The sequence below is a fragment of the Gracilinanus agilis genome, chromosome 1, assembly GCF_016433145.1.
Source record: "Gracilinanus agilis isolate LMUSP501 chromosome 1, AgileGrace, whole genome shotgun sequence".
Lineage (NCBI taxonomy): Eukaryota > Metazoa > Chordata > Mammalia > Didelphimorphia > Didelphidae > Gracilinanus > Gracilinanus agilis.
In genome coordinates, this window is record NC_058130.1 from 626,745,484 (window position 1) to 626,761,891 (window position 16,408).

The 16,408-nt window shown below is 36.8% G+C and overlaps 1 protein-coding gene across 1 annotated transcript in view; it reads left to right on the plus strand.

Moving 5' to 3' along the window:
- Positions 1-16,408, plus strand: part of DECR1 (2,4-dienoyl-CoA reductase 1) — a 61,329-nt gene that overhangs the window by 24,350 nt on the left and 20,571 nt on the right. The window contains exon 5 of the mRNA XM_044668376.1: positions 7,907-8,054. Coding sequence (XP_044524311.1) covers positions 7,907-8,054 — 148 coding nt within the window. The remainder of the gene's footprint in view (positions 1-7,906; positions 8,055-16,408) is intronic.

Genomic DNA, 16,408 nt, shown 5'->3' on the forward strand with positions numbered 1-16,408 from the left:
TTAAGAGAACTGTCTAGCATGGCCAGTAGGTGTCAAAGATAGACTTTTAAACCCAGGTCTTCCTGATTGAGGCTGGCTATTTATCCATTGTGACAATCTGTCTATAATTATAGTTGACATTTATATGGCACTTTAATATTTGCAAAACTCTTTCTATAAATTATCTCATTTCATCCTTTTAGTAATCCTGAAGGTAAATGCTATAATTTTCTTCATTTTACACATGAAGAAAGTGAGGCTTAGAGAGATTTAGGGAAGTGATTATAGCAGTCACACAGTTAATAAGTATCTAAAGTAAGATTCAAATAACAAAAACTATAAGATAATATTAATATTGTGTATAATATCACAACTATAATATAGCATTATATAACATGTAATATCACACATAGAATAATATAGAATGATCATATAATATTAATATTTGATAGTTATTTGAATTACAGATAATTCAAATTAATATTATATACATTAATATTATATAATAGTTATATAATAATAAATGCTAGTATGTAACACTTACTACTTACTAGGCACTATGCTTAACATTTATTATCTCATTTGATCCTTACAACAGACTTGGGAGGTAAATGCTATTATTATGCCCATTTCTGTAGATGAAGACAATGAGGCAAACAGAGATTAAGTCATATTTCTAGTAAGTATTTGAGACTGGATTTGAACTCCAGTCTTCCAATCTTCAGGTCTGTTGCTTTATCCACTATGCCACCTAGTTACCCTTCTTAATTGCACATCTAATGCTCTATTCATTTAGCCATGCTCTCATAAAACTATGTATAAAACACTGGGTTAGATGTTGGAGATGCAAAGATGGAAAATGGTAGTCAGAGGATCTTAGATTTATGGCCAGAAGGAGTATTCAAGGCCATCAAGGCCTGTTCTCTCAATTTACATAGGAGTAAACTTAGGTCCAAAGTGTCTAGGATTACAGCTTTAGAGGTCACATTTGAACCCAGGCCATCTCTTTTGATTTCAAGGAACTTAGGTTACCAAAATGCTGTGTTTCCCTGCCTAAATAGTCCTTTAAATGTGGGGCATTTTCCACAATAGGGGGCCGTGATACATAGTAGAAGTCAGTGGATTTGGGTGGCATGAGTTTTGTTGTAGAATCCATTGTATTTAGCTCCTGATTTTAGTAGTTTAGGGATTTATAGTTCTATAGGTGTGGACATTCCTTCCCTTTATGAGAGTGTAACCTCTAGATCTCTGTGTACACTCATCTTCCCCAGTTAAAATCTAGCCTCAGAGATGTAAGAAATAAAGAAATTTAGGCCATCATCTGGAGTTGAAGATCCATCGTTAGTTGTGAGAAATTAGAACTGGAGGCCTCACCATGCCCAGCCTTTGGCAAAGATCTCATTTAGATGTAGAAAGACAGCCTGTTTTATAGGCTTTTGACAGTCAGTTTACAAAAATGATTAATAAAACCAAATGTACAGAACATGTTCCTAAAGTTTAGGAGATATTTGCTAAAAGAGTTAATAAATTCCAATAGAGGAAGAAGACAGACAGCCCCCATTCGCTCTTATGCTTTTGATGATTAAGTGCCAATTAAGACCTCTTGTTCAGACATCAGAAGGAACTATGAAGATCAGGGCCTCTGTTCAATATCTCAAGTCTCTAGAATGTATGGTTTATGATATGTCACAAGTGCCATTCATAAGTGAAGTTTGAAAGTAGGAATAACAGAAAATGTGGGAATGAATCTGATCAGGATACAGTTTTTAGACATATTTAATTGATACAAATAATAGACTGACATAATCAGACTTAATTTGTTATACTGATTCTGGGAATAAACTTAAAGATAAATCAAAAGGTGTGTCTCTTGGCCATAAACTCTGAGGGAACCTATGGTGAATATAAAACCTTTACAAAAGTAAATACCATCTTGGCTTTGTAATAAATTCCCAATTTCTACTACTGACTCAACGAATGTTTCTGTTATCTTTATCAAGAATCAGGATTCAGTCAAGCAGAACACTTAAAGTTCCAAAGTTGATAACAATAGCTCTTAATTTTATTGGTAGCTATACTATTCTAATACCCCACTCTAATTTTCTACTACTATGGTTATTATCATGTTATCATAATTGAAATCTTATACACAGTTAGTTCACTAACTGGGTCTAATTCTTTCTAGATCATAGTTGTAATTATTTATCTAAAGGATTATATGTGATTCCTTGTTTTATAATCACTAATATAAAAGTAATAAAGGCAATTCCTTTTCAGATACTTACTGTGTGATCTTGGGCAAGTCACTTAACCCTATTCGACTCAGTTTCTCATCTATAAAATGAGCTGGAAAAGGAAATAGCAGAGCACTCTAGTGTCTTTGTCATGACCAAATGGGGTCATGACCGAAAAGACTAAACGACAACAACATCTAGTCAGTCCAACCCAAATTTGATGCCCCATCAACATCTCAAATTCAGTGTGCCCCAAAATAAAACCAATCTTTTCTCTTAAACTTACCTGTCTCTAAGAGTGCTCTTTCTGCTAAACACACTACCATCATCTCAGTCATCTATGTTTATACTCTTGACTCTCTTTTCATTCTTAGCTCCCCACTTTCTGTCATCCCTCAGATCCAATCATTTTCTATGTCTTATCAAGTCTACTCTTAAAGCAGCTCTTATATTTGTCTTCCCTTCTCCCTTCATCTAGCCACCATTCAAGTTCAGATCTTCATTAGGCTTTTCTGGACTATCTTGGTGGTCTCCTATTTAGTATTTGGGCCCCTAACTTTTAGTGTCTCCTCTCTTCAATTTGTTCTCTACATATCTGCCAAAATAATCTCCTTGACAACATCCTGAATAGGCATATTCATCAGGCAGACTCTGAGACCAGCTGTGTTCCAAGGTAAGGGGAATATAATTAGTCTTAGGCCAGAAGCTTACTGCTTCAACATTGTTCTTGCAGTCAAACCTTATATTCAGTATAGTAACTGGGTCACCATCTGATCCCTCTCATACCTGAATTCCTGCTTTAGTTCTCAGCAGGGTAATCTAGTTTCTCTAGGACTGGATTTGTTATTTTTCTTCCCTCTTTCAGTCCTTTTAAGTCCTGCACAGGAATGACAGAGCCTGTGGTTGAGTCTCCACCACTTGATCCTGGACTTCCCTTGTGTTTATTATTGCCTATTTGTACTGTCTGCTGTGTGTTCTAAATATTCATAGCTGATGCCATTCCTGTGGGGACTGCCTGGCTGTTCTTGGATTGGCTTACCCTACTGTTCCCTAGGCTGTGGTTATAACAATCCACCTATTAATACTTATTAATTTTTCCAGTTGAAAAAAATACAAAACAAAACATGCTATATTCAGTTTTTGTCCAATTTCAAATACCAAATTATTGTTAAATAGCAACCAAGGTACAGTTTGACAGATTTTTCCATTGGAGGCCCTGATTTTGAATTTGGAAATCTAACAAAAATGCTAATAAACTAAATTTTGTAGAATTAAAAATGTGTACACATATTAAGTTGATTATATTTAACATATAACATGATTATATTTTATTTATTCAAAGAAGTTGTTGAATTTCAGTATAACATTGTATCAGTCATTATAGTTGATAGTAGTATCCTTCAATACAAGTACAAATCAACTAGTAATCTATTTTAGAAGAAAACAAATAAACGATCAAACAGACTCCAACCTCTACTTCAAGACTTCCAAAGGGAGAGAACCAACTCAAGGCATTTCACTTTTGGATCATATCAAATTTTGGAAGTTTTTCTTGAAATCAAACTTAAATTGACCTTTTTGGTGCTTCCACCCATTGTCCTGATTCTGCCCTCTGGCACCAATCCCCTACCCCCATTTCTCCTTCATATGATAGCCTTTCAGTTAATGAAGACAGCTATCATATTCCCTTTGAGTCTTCTCATTCATCTCCTGCCACCTATGCATGTGTCTGCCTAAACTCTATTCTGGTCCTTTTCTCTCTATTTTTTTTCTCTTGATTCTACATATTCATTCCTAATCTATCCCTTAAGCTCCATTTCTATATTAGTCTTTGCTTGCTATACATCTCTTCCTGTTCGATCAACATCTCAATTCAGTATGCCCAAAACAACCTATCCTTTCTCCTAAACTTGACTGCCCTTGAGATGTCTCTGTTTCTTTTAAGCATACTGCAATCATCTCAGCCTTCTGTGTTTATAATACTTCTGACTCATTCTTAACTCTTCACTTTCTGTCATGCTTCATGTCCAGTCATTTGCTACATCTTTTCAAATCTACCCTTCTAGCACCTCTTACATCTACCTTCTCTTATCCATTACACGGCTCCTATCCAAGTACAGGTCTTCACCAGGTTTTCCCTGAATTATTTTGGCCTTCTGTTTGTATCCTGGCTTCTGGACTATCTCATTCTCTACATATTAGCCCAAATAATCTTTCTAAGAAGTTTTACCATATCATTCCACTGCTCCCTCCTGCATATACTTGTCTTGAATGAAATTCAACAAAGATAGAAGCATGTTTTCTCTGAGCAAGTACTTTGTCAACAGGATGGGAACTTGATCATAGACTGGATTAATGGCTACTTCACTTAAGCCACAGACTTTGAATTTGAGGTGTGTAGGAAAATATAAGTAATGGGGTCACCAGGGATATTAAAATCAACTATGGGGTTTGTGGGAACACTCTCTGGGATGTAAGAGAGACTAAAACTGAACACTGAAGTCTTGTACAGCTACACCACTCCCAACTGAAAAAATAACAGCCAACTGTCACTCTGGCCAGAGGCCTTGAATTAACTGACAAGGTAACAAGGTGAAATTGGGTTTTAATTAGAAACAACTAAAAGGAGGGATAGGAATGACTACTCTAAAATCTTAACACCTAATAACAAAACCCAAAGGGACAGGGAAGGACTTATTCAACTACACTAATTTAAGCTATCTAACTAACAGGGCCCAAGGAGCTATACTGGAGTCTCTGGGTTTCTGCCTCAAACCTGGAACCTGCCAGGCTTGAGTACAGCTGGGGCTTTTGTGGCTTTGGGATTTCTCACTGCAATCCACTGATGATGTCTGGATGCCAGGAGCTACAGTTGTCTCAGGAACTAAGCAGTAAGGGGTTTGCTTGAAGCACTGTCCTCTTTTCTTGGCTCTGTAGATCTTGTTCTTTCCTTAAATGCCACACCACACAGGATCCAGGGGAAAACAGGAAGCAGGGTGTCCTTTGCTCTGAGGTCTCCCAGGCTGGCAACAGTTTTTGCCTACCACTAATGGAGTCCACACACAGAACACAGATAGGCTTCCTCCTCCTTCATTCCAACCTGGAATTCCCAGCTCCAGCTCCTTCCTGCTAGGTACTTCCTAATCAATATATAATCAATACCTAATAACTAACTAATCTAATCTTACTCATAACAGGTGCAGCTCCCTTTTATCAGCATAGAAGGAAGAACAGAACAGGATAATTCAATAATGCCAATATAGGGTTGATAACATCATGGGAGTGAAGACAGCATGATTCATGGGGAATAAAATGGTTGGTTGGAAGGTAGAAATGTGGGTCTAGCAATAACTTTTCCTTCCCTCATATGACTGAAAAATGCTCATTGTTTGTTTCTACCACCAAAGTTAGAGATAGTGGATCAGACTTTTTTGGATAGCAAATAAGACATCTTTGAAGGATAGTTTGGTAGTATAAAGATACCAGACCCCCTGGAGTCTGTACACATTCCCCAAGAATAACTGATTTCCTTGAGGCAAGACTAGAGCAGTGATGAGCAGGAGAACTGGGTTTCTAAACCTAACCCATTACAGGACAGCTGAATTGACAAAGAACTATTGCTTAGAGAGTTACAGAATAAAATCAATTAATTGTACATAGGATTAATTAAAGAAGAAACAAAATCAATTTAGTTTTTTCAATATAAACTCTTTATCCTGGGGTGGTTAAGGAAGAACTATAGTAAAAATCTAGCTGCTTTTCTATCCTTATTTTATATTACTCCCCATATACTCTACTTGAAAGTCTAGTCAAGCTGTACTCAAATTGTTCCCTAATTACTTAACAATTGTACCTAATTGTTACTCAAGCCAGACACTTCATTACCTATAAGCAAATTTTTGTAATTAACCTTTTTCTCTGAGTCTTTATCTTCCTTCAAGCCTCAGTTCAGGTGCCATCTACTCTGTGAAACTTTCCATTGTTCACCAAGTTATTTATTTTCTGTCCTTCCTCAAAATACTTTTATTTACTTATTTATGTCCATAATATATGCATCTTGAGAGAATATAAGCTTCTTGAGGTCAAGATTTCATTTTGTCTCTATCTCTGGCACTAGAATTGTTTAATGTTTTATAAATGTTTATTGAATTTCTTGACTTCTGAAAAGTACTTGTATCTGATTCCATGCTTTACATAATATTCCTATATTGTAGGCACTGAAATTTGAATTGGCCGATCAATTTAATTATAATTATTTGTTTTTGAGCCTGAGACTCCTTGTCTTGTGCACGCTAGGAATGTAGTGGCACACTCATGGGTAAAATCCCTCTTTTCATTGACATGGGAGTTTTGATCTGTTCTATTTTTGAACTGAGTTGAACTGCTGGGATGCCTTAGTGGTCTAGTAGAAAGGCACATTCTTCATATAGTAGTGAATTAAGGAATATTTCCTGGCCTTCTTTCAAATTAGTCATTTATCTTCATCAGGGAAGTAGTTCTTGCTTCTTCTATTCTTTGTAGGCAATACTCAATCAGCTGCAATAATCAGATAATGCCAAGTGGTTTTGAGGTTAGGATATTTTTGTTTGTCAGAGGCTCACCATTATGGGTGCTGGAAACTCAGTCAGGTCTTCTGAGCTCAAGTGATCCATTAGCCTCAGCATCCCCTGTATTAGAAATGGTTGGTATGCCCCATTAATGCAAGTACAGTTTAATTTAATTAGTTTAGTTAAAATTTAATAGCTAGTTAGGTACTAAAAATAGCTTAGGTAATTGGGTAGGAGAATCAAAATGGTTAAATTGGCTTGATGGATAGTCAAGATTAGTAAATATAATATAATAATTAATCTCAATAATATGCCTTATGTAAATAATATTAAAGAAAATATCTAGAGGAGACTGAAGTTATGAATAATAAAAGCTATGTGTATTTTTAACAAAAATATTTCATTGAAAACAAGACAAACTTGATTGCTTTTTTATTTAATAGGATTATAGAACAAGAATAAATAGTTGCCAGTTTTCCAGGGGCATATTATCCATCTAGCTTAGATGATTCAGGAAACTTTCTTTGCTTGGTTATCTCTAGTAACACCACAGGAAAATTTCCTCTTGTGAGGCTAGGGTGTCACTTTGCTTGGTTCATGAAAAGAAGGGGAAGATTCCTTCTTGTCTCCCTGCCTCCACCCATTTTTATTGTAAATATACCTTAGTATGTTAGAGATAAAGTGATACAATCTGAAGTCCAAAGAATTTATGGAGAATTGGGCAGATTATTTCACTAGGTTAGGAAGGAAGCAGTTCATCAGCTGAGGTGTTCATCAAGATAAACTAAACAAAATAGTATATAGAATGCATTCTCAGGTAGAAGTTTTCCAGTGGCCTTTTGTGGAAACCCAGAGATTAATGAGGAGTCTCCTGAGGGTCCTTGAAGCAAATTTTGAACATGCTTAAGTCTTGTTTGTACTTTGACTTCCAATCAGGGATTGTATTTCAAAGCCTTGCGGTAGAAAAGGCTTTTATAACCTCAGAAGCTTTTAAAAAAACCTTATAATAAAGTACAGTCAGATTGTTTCTTACTCAGCAGAGTTGGAGTTGATTGAATCATCTAGAAAAATTAAAACATTTGAAAGAAAATGTTTTACCTGTGCCCCAAAAACCTATAACTTGTTTTTTATATTTTTGACTTTTAGGTTATAATAAACAATGCAGCAGGAAATTTTATCTCTCCTTCTGAACGTCTCTCTCCTAATGCCTGGAAAACCATAACTGATATAGTTCTGAATGGCACTGCCCATGTCACCCTGGAAATTGGAAAGGAGCTAATTAAAGCACAGAAAGGTATGTTGAGTCATTGCTAAACATTTAAAACAACACTATTAGGATGATTAACATAATTCTTAATATGTATATATTGTGAATATTCAAATGAATTTGCCATCTTAATCAGCTTTGGGATGTAGAAATTAAAATCCCAGTCTATTAATGCTGGTCCAACTCATGTGACTTTTAACTATGTTCTCCTAAAAATTTGTTATACCTAACACATTGGAGGCCTTCCTCATTTTTTCCCAATGTCATGAGGGTACCATTGTATAGGGAGCCATGCCTCTATATGATTTTTTGGGGTCCTGAGTGGCGTGGTGGCATAGGATGGTTAAGGCAGGAGAAAGAAAATGAGAACAACTAGACTAGTGGTTAGCCCATGCTGTTCCGAATTCTGCGGACATGGAAGTTTATTATATACTGATTTCAAGCAAAAAGGAGTCACAGTTGGTAAGGGGCAATAAATCACGCATAATCCATTGAAGTCTAAAGAATACAGATGCAAAGACAAATGGTCAAATTCCAAACCCCAATTCAGCAGGGGATAATTCTGGGAGAAGAAATATCTTATGGAGATGCTCATTAATTGAAATCTGCATTCAGACTAAAGACTCAGGTTTTAATCTCAATATGGAATCAGCATTTGTTTAGGATTTAGGCTTCTTCAATTATCAAGGGAGGAAATCATCTACTCAAATAGAAGCTGGTCTGCCACTTCAAAGCTCTTCAATAAGAATTGTAAAAAAGGTGGGGATCAAAGACTGAGTCAAAAGAGGAGCCTCAGATTTTTATCTTAGATGGCCCATTCTGTCTGTCCTGACATGCAGTGCAGAAAATCATACACACGGTTTTACTTGTTGATGATTTTGTAATGGGATCCAGATAAAATATCTGTTACAGACTCTGTTTCTCTAAATGACTCCTAATAGCCTCTTGGAGGGATCAAGTTGATTTTGGATTAACCAACCTGCTGGTACCAGAGCCTTTCGGGGCTCAGGTGACCAGGACCAAACACAAAGACTGCCTCAGTCTGGATTGGTCACGTAGGGAATCCAGATAACAGGCCCTAAATTTGATCCTATTTCTCCAATGGTTTTAATACATCGAATGGCTTCCCACACCATTGTAACATGTTGGTTATCTTGTGATACTTTGTCTTGCTCTATGATTAAGAATGTCTTTTCTTCCTATCACATAGTTCCTTAATGACATTTTTTCTCTGTCTTCTTGAGAGTTCCTTATTGGTTATGCTGCAACCTGTTTGGGCTATGGTAAACCACAAAATATATTAACTTTATTGTAAGTTTTGATTTTTCTTTTAATCTAATTATTATTAAATTGGATTAAAACGCTAGATTATGTATGTAAATACATGACAGCATTTATTTTTTAAATTTTGTTTTTAAAGGTTTATACCAATCAAGATAGTATGAATGAATAATTAAATTTTTTTTCATTTAATAAAAATAGAAGTTCTCTCACTTCTCTTTCCCCTCCTCCCTCTACCTTTGACAAGTTAAATTAAAAAACATTTTTGTGTCAGTAGGAATCAGTCTGTGGTGGTGAGGCCTAGTCTAGGACTGGGTTAGAGTTTGGTAAGGAGACCAAGTCTAGGAGAAGCATCATGAGGGTGAACATTCCAGGGGTCACTGGAGAATTAAAGTGAACCAAGGTCTGGAAACTAGGAAGTTAAAGGGAGCAGGTAGGGAGTGTACTGCTGTCCAGGATCAGTAGCGAGCCAGGGAGGTCTGGAAGCAAGATTCTTCCTGCAAGGTGAGAAGGAACAAAAAAGTTGGAGAAGGAGAATATAGGAAGCAACCTGGAAATCCAGGAGGTGAGGAAGCTCCTGGACATTTTCCTTCCCCTTCTCTCCTGCTACATTTCTGACAGACATCAAGAATAGTAGAAAGTATGACTTCCTACTTAATTAGGGAAGTTTTCTGCTAGAATTTTGTAATTGTTCATTTGAGACATTGTTAAAATAGCTTTTGTGAACAAAAGAAGAGCATCAAGTGTTGAAACACAAATAGGAGGCTGATCCTGAAGTCAGAGCTGTTTGCCTTTAGAGATTTTCTTCTATTTCCTACCAGGAACAGAAAGTAAGGACTGGATATGGACAGCTTGAAGCTGTGCTCAGGGAAATGCCTGCAGCTGGGGGGAAGAGTTAGACACCTGGGGCTGCAGTGTGCTTTGATGCTGGTGGAGGCAGGCAGCTGGGATTACAGGTTATTTCTTACACTCACCTTCCTCTGATCTCCAGTCTTACATTTCTAGCTGCCTGCTAGACATTTTGAACTGGGTGTACTTTAGGCATTGTAAACCAACACGTCTAAAACTGAACTCATTCTCCCCAATCCCTCACCTCTTCTCAGCCTTTCTATTATTCTCCAGGGCACCACCATCACTAGCTGGGTGTCATCCTTGAATTCCTACTCTCTCTCACCCCAGCTTCCATCCCTTCTGCTTCTCAGTTATGTGGTTGTGGGGAAACACACTCGAGTTTGTAGCAGGGTCTCGTCCCAAGAATGGGAGGCTCAAAATCTGTTCAATTCAGAAGAAAAGAATTTTATTCAAAGAAGAGGTTTTGAAGATAGTATAGCCAAATAGTTGGCAGAACAGCCTGCAGGCTAATAAAGTAGTCTAAGAGGTAGCTCAAAGTTTGTATGTTTATTAATGGTCTGGGGGCTTGTCTCATCCCATTTCAGGGGAATCTCTACCTTTTCCCCAGAATAGCCCACTCCTGGCATTACACCAGAAAGGGAATAAGGAGCATATGCAGATTGGGGGAGTTCCCCTGGACTGTCAGAGCCCTTAGTGTGCATGTCCATGTTTCCCCACATTGTCCCACTTATCATTTTTCAGCGGGGGGAGGGGGGCAGTGGTCTCGCTATCCTCCTAGAATATTTTCATCAGAGATATGAACATGGGAAGAGGATACAGTACAGTAGATAACTGCTCTAGGTAATTAGTAATGCCTAACAGTTCAGAACTATGGTAAATACAAAACAACATGAGTAATTAATAATGCAACACAAGGCTGATGCTTAGTACAGAACATACAGGTGATTAACAAAACAGAATGGGTAACTGATTAATAATCCAATTTATGCTTGACTAATGATGAAACTATAGATTTTGCAGTTTATGTTTAACTAGTTTTAACTAGTGAGAAATACAAGATTTCATGAGAGTCCTGTTTCTGTTAGTGCCCCCATCTCCATCAATGTCAATTTTGCCTTTGCAGCACCTCCTGCATATTCTTCCTTTTCTCTTTGACATACCACCATCATGGTTCATCCTGATGAACCTCACAATTGGAATATTGCAAAAGGCTTTTGGTTGGTCCCCTTCTCTCAAGTATCTCCCCACTATAATCCATCCTCCACTTAACTATAAAAGGGAATTTACTAAACTGTGGGTTTGACTATGTAATCTTTCTTTAATTAACTCCAATGTGTTACCTTCTGAAACAAATATAAAATTCTGTTTGACTTTTAAAGCCCTTAGTAACCAGAGTCCCTCCTACCTTTCCAGCCTTGTTACTCTTTATTCCCTCCATGGACTTTATATAGTCCAGTGACTCTGACCTCTTTGCTATTACTTGTACAAACCACTCTTTTAGGATTTGCATTTTTACTCTCAGTCCTGCCATGAGGGAGAGGGAATTTTTGCTGTCTTATCTCAGCTTCTTGGCTTTCCTATCTTAACTTCAAGTCACAGCTAAAAGCTCACTTTCTGCAAGAAGCCTTTCCCTATCCCTAATGCCTGTGCTGATTATCTCCAAATCATTTTGTATATAACTTGTTTGTGCATAGCTCTTTGCTTGTTCTTTCTTCCATTAGACTGTGAGAGGGTCAGGACTCTTTCTATCTTCATGCTTAGCACAGTGCCTGGCACATAGTAGGAGCTTAATATATGCTTATTGACACTGTGTTTCTAAATTACATTAATATAAAATAAGCAATTATAACCCAAGAGAGAGATAGAACAGTTGTCATTGCTCTAGCCATAAGGACTAATAAATTGTTAGACATTCTAGGAAGAGTTTTAGAAACAAAACATTTAAATATTACTTTGTATTTTTTAAGCCCAGGTGTAGTCACACCTGAAATACCTATGTACAATGCTAAAGAAAGATATGCTTACATTTAGTTCCATAAACAGGCATTAAAGTACATACTATTTATAAGACTCAGTACATATAAAGCCTGGAGAAGAATAATTATAATTATAAAAGGAATAGAAAAACTAAAAGTAGTACTTTTTTTAGAAAGACAAAGACTAAGACATGACTTGAAGTTTTGGAAAATCCTGAAGATTGTTGACTTCGTAAAACTCTGGAATTTTAGAACAACTAGAGAATTTCTCTTAAGGGTCTAAAGATGAAAACTGAAGACAGATAAAAGGAAGAATTGCTTTTTACTTTGAATGGTAACTGATTTGGCATGGATTACTTCAGGAAAGGGGCACAGTCCAAAAAAGGCTCAAGATAGTATTTAGATGTGTTTATGTTATGATACTTTTTGATCTCTTCCTTCCTTACCCGCTTCCCTCCTAAGTCCTAATTCTACTTATATTTTCCTTCTTTTTTTCCCTTTGCATAGCAATCAGTTTCAATGATAAAAAAAAATCTACCATATATTTTTAAAAATTAGTATGATCACAATATAATTTTGAAGACTGGTGCCTTGCAATCTGATATAATTTTGAATCATTGAAGCCCAACTCTTTTATTCTGAAAAAGCATATTTGTTTACAAAGAAGTTGCTGGCATCAAGTTAGAAATGAATCCTTTGAAAATTTTTCTATAAATATTTAAATATACCAACCAGAAAACAAAATGTTAAATAGTTTCAGCTTATATATATTTTCATTCTGCATCACCTCTTATGTCTTCCCATATTTCTTTATAGTCATCATATTTATTGTTTCTTATGAAACTATATTCCTGTGCTGTTTTGTTCAACCCTTTCTCAGTCATTGCATGTGTGCCTTGTTCACAGGTTTTTGCTATAAAGAATAATGCTGCTGTGATATTACTTATAAACACAAGCCTTTTGTTTTTATTGATAACGTCTTTAAAATCTAATGTGGGATACTATGTCTGTGTTAATTCCTTATACATCTTAGACATTAAACCTGTATCAGATATATTGAAGATAGGATTTTTTTTCTTAGCCAGAATAATAAAGTATATGATTATATGTTTCATTGAGTTTTTTTTTTTTTTGGCATGGAGTTCTTAAAGAATTTTTTCCATTCATTTTTCCATGATTTCATTTTTATAATTTTCAATTTTAGGCAGTAGGGGAAAAAAAGCAGATTTGGAATCAGAGGATTTGATTTTAAGCTTTAGTATTTCTATTCTTGCTAGGCCAGTCACTACACTTCCCTGGGTCTTTGTTGTTGTTGTCCAATCATTTTCTAGTCGTGTCCAACTCTCTGTGACCCTATTTGGGATTTCTTGGCGGAGACACTGGAGTGGTTTGCTATTTCTTTCTCCATCTCATTTTACAGATAAGGAACTGAAGCCAGTAGGGTTAAGTGACTTGCTTAGGGTCACACAACTAGTAAGTATCTGAGGCCTGAGTTGAACTCAGGAAAATGAATCTTCCTGACTTCAGGCCCAGTACTCTATCTACTTTGTCATCAACTTGCCTCAGTTTACTCACCTATAAAATGAGGGGCTTGGACTAGATTGCCTCTAAGGTCCCTGTGAGCTCTAAATCAATGATGTTGTTATTTCCTTTCTGGCAATTAAAAATCCATGAGTCTAAATTAAAATTAGGTAAAACTTCTGAGATCATTTTTGCCATGGTTTTATATTATTAATTGAGAACAAAGGAAAAACTTTAATTGGGGAGCAAAATGGCTGATACCATATATTAAAGGATAATGTAGAAGCCAGGGGCAGACATCTGAGTCAGGATGCCAGAGAAGTTGAGTAAAGTAATTAGAATAAATAGTTCAGGAACACATTCTGTGTCAGAATGAAGAGACACCAATATACTATCATGGCCCCCTTACAGTCATTCACTGCCCCCAAATGCACCTGTGGCCATCACCGCCCCCCTGGATCGCTGCAGCACTCAGTAGGGGGCGGTGGCACCCACTTTGGGAGTCACTGGTATAAAAGAAGGGTCCTAGACCCCTGACTTAACTTCTTCTTTTGGGCTGCACTCTGGGAGAGGGAGGAGGAATGTGGGACAGGGCCCTGGGGTGGTTTGGGTTTAGATTTCCTTAGGCAGGTAGGCACACCTACCATTGTTAGCCAAATACCAACAGCTCTTTGGCAAACCCAACAACCCATATAAGAAACAAGAGTCTATTTCTATCCTCAATACATCACCATCTGGCCCAGGGTTTCACAGCCCTGGGTCAGCAACCAAGTGTTTCAGAATTAAGTCTGCCCCCAAGGCATTCTTTTCTTCTTCACCACAAGAAGACTATCAGTATTTCTTAGAGTAGTTAATTGAAGTTAGTCTTCTCAAGATCTTAGCTTACCTTACCCACTTACCAATCCCTCTTACCTAATTCAATTTATCACCAAATTCTTTGGCCTAATTCCATCCTCCACAGTACTGCATGGCAGCCAGCCCCCTACATTACAGTTCTGGAGCATTAAACCAGAATTTAAAATTCCAAGGTGGTCTGGTTATTTGATTGAGCAGAAGTTGTCAAATGAAGGAATTGGTGAAAAAAATTTGACAGACAAAACAAGACTTGTAGTAACTGAGTTTTATTTCCTATTTCCTTTTATTTATGATCAAACTTATCTCCCTCCCTCCCTTTACTTCCCTCTCCTGGGGATGGCAGGTGATTCTATCTGGGTTATATATGTATTATCATGCAAAACATATTTCCATATTGTTTATTTTTGTGAGTAATCTTATAAAACCAAAACCTCAAAACATATACCCAAATAAACAATTGAAAAATCATATGCTTTCATCTGCATTCTGCAACAGTTCTTTCTTGGTAGATAGTTAGCATTCTTTGTGGTAAGTCTCTCAGAATTGTCTTGGATCATTGTATTTTCGATAGCAACTAATTCTATCACAGTTGCTTTTACTGTGTGTACTATTTTTCTGGTTCTGCTTATTTCATTCTGCATCAGTCCATGAAGATCTCTCCATTTCTTTCTGAAATCATCCTCTTAATCATTCTTTATAGCACAATAGTATTCCATCACCGTCATGTACCATAATTTGTTCAGCCATTCCCCAAATGATTTCCAATTCTTTGCCACTATTATATTTAAAAATTAATATCTACAATTTTATTTTCTATAAAGTTTATTAATAATCACTTTAAATGGAAAAGATAGATAAGCATAGATTTAAATTCTCTTACTCTAATTCTGTCTGACCAGGTGTAGCTCAGCCTTACTGGATTCTTGGTATGTTCTCCTGCCTGCTCTGGGAAGTTCAGAGCCAAAAAGACCTAGGTGGGCTCCACCCAAACTCTTTTATCATGTAGAGAATGGGATGGACCTGGTTGGCTATCAAGGGCAGGGAGGGGATGAAATTCCCTCTACACACCACCACAAAAAGAGCAGCTATAAATATTTTTATACAAGCAAGTTCTTTCTCTTAAAAAAAATCACTCCAGTTATACAGGCCTAGTAGTAGTGTTAGTGGATCAAAGTCTTTGGGCATAATTCCAAATTATCCTCCAGAATAGTTGGATCAGTTCACAGCTCCCCCAGCAATGCATGTGTCTCCATTTTACCACATCCCCTCCAACATTTATCATTTTCCTTTAGTGTTATATTAGTCAATCTGATAGGTGTGAGGTGTTCTGCTTCCTTTTAAAAGGAAGCATTGCAGCCCTGAACAAGGACACATGTTACAACCAGTGGAAATATGCGTCGGCCATGGGTGGAGGGGGGGGGGTTTGTGGGGTGTGAAGGGGAAAGTAGGGGCATAAAGTATGTAAACAGGTTAAAAATAAATATTAATAAAGGTTTTTTTTTTAAAAAAGGAAGCATTGCCTAATGGTTGAATTTCTGGAGGGAGAATCAAGTTCCTACTATGTGCCAGGTATTTTGTTAAGTGCTGGGGTTAAAGATTGCCCTTGCCCTCAAGGAACACATTAATGGAGAAATAGGTTTATGAAAAGAGCCCTGGCTTGGAAACCTGGAAGTTTGGGTTATGGTTGTGACTCCTAAAAAAAATCCTTTTTAGAATGTTAGCATCTTAGAATTAGAATGAACCTTAGAAGTTAGATTTCAACTCCTCCTTAAAGCACAAGTCATCCCTGATAGTGACTCACTACCACATGAGACAGCATCCTTCCCTTCTTCCCTTCCTTCTCCCTCTTTCTTTCCTTCCTTCTTTCCTTTGTTCATTTTTTGTTGGTTCTTCCCT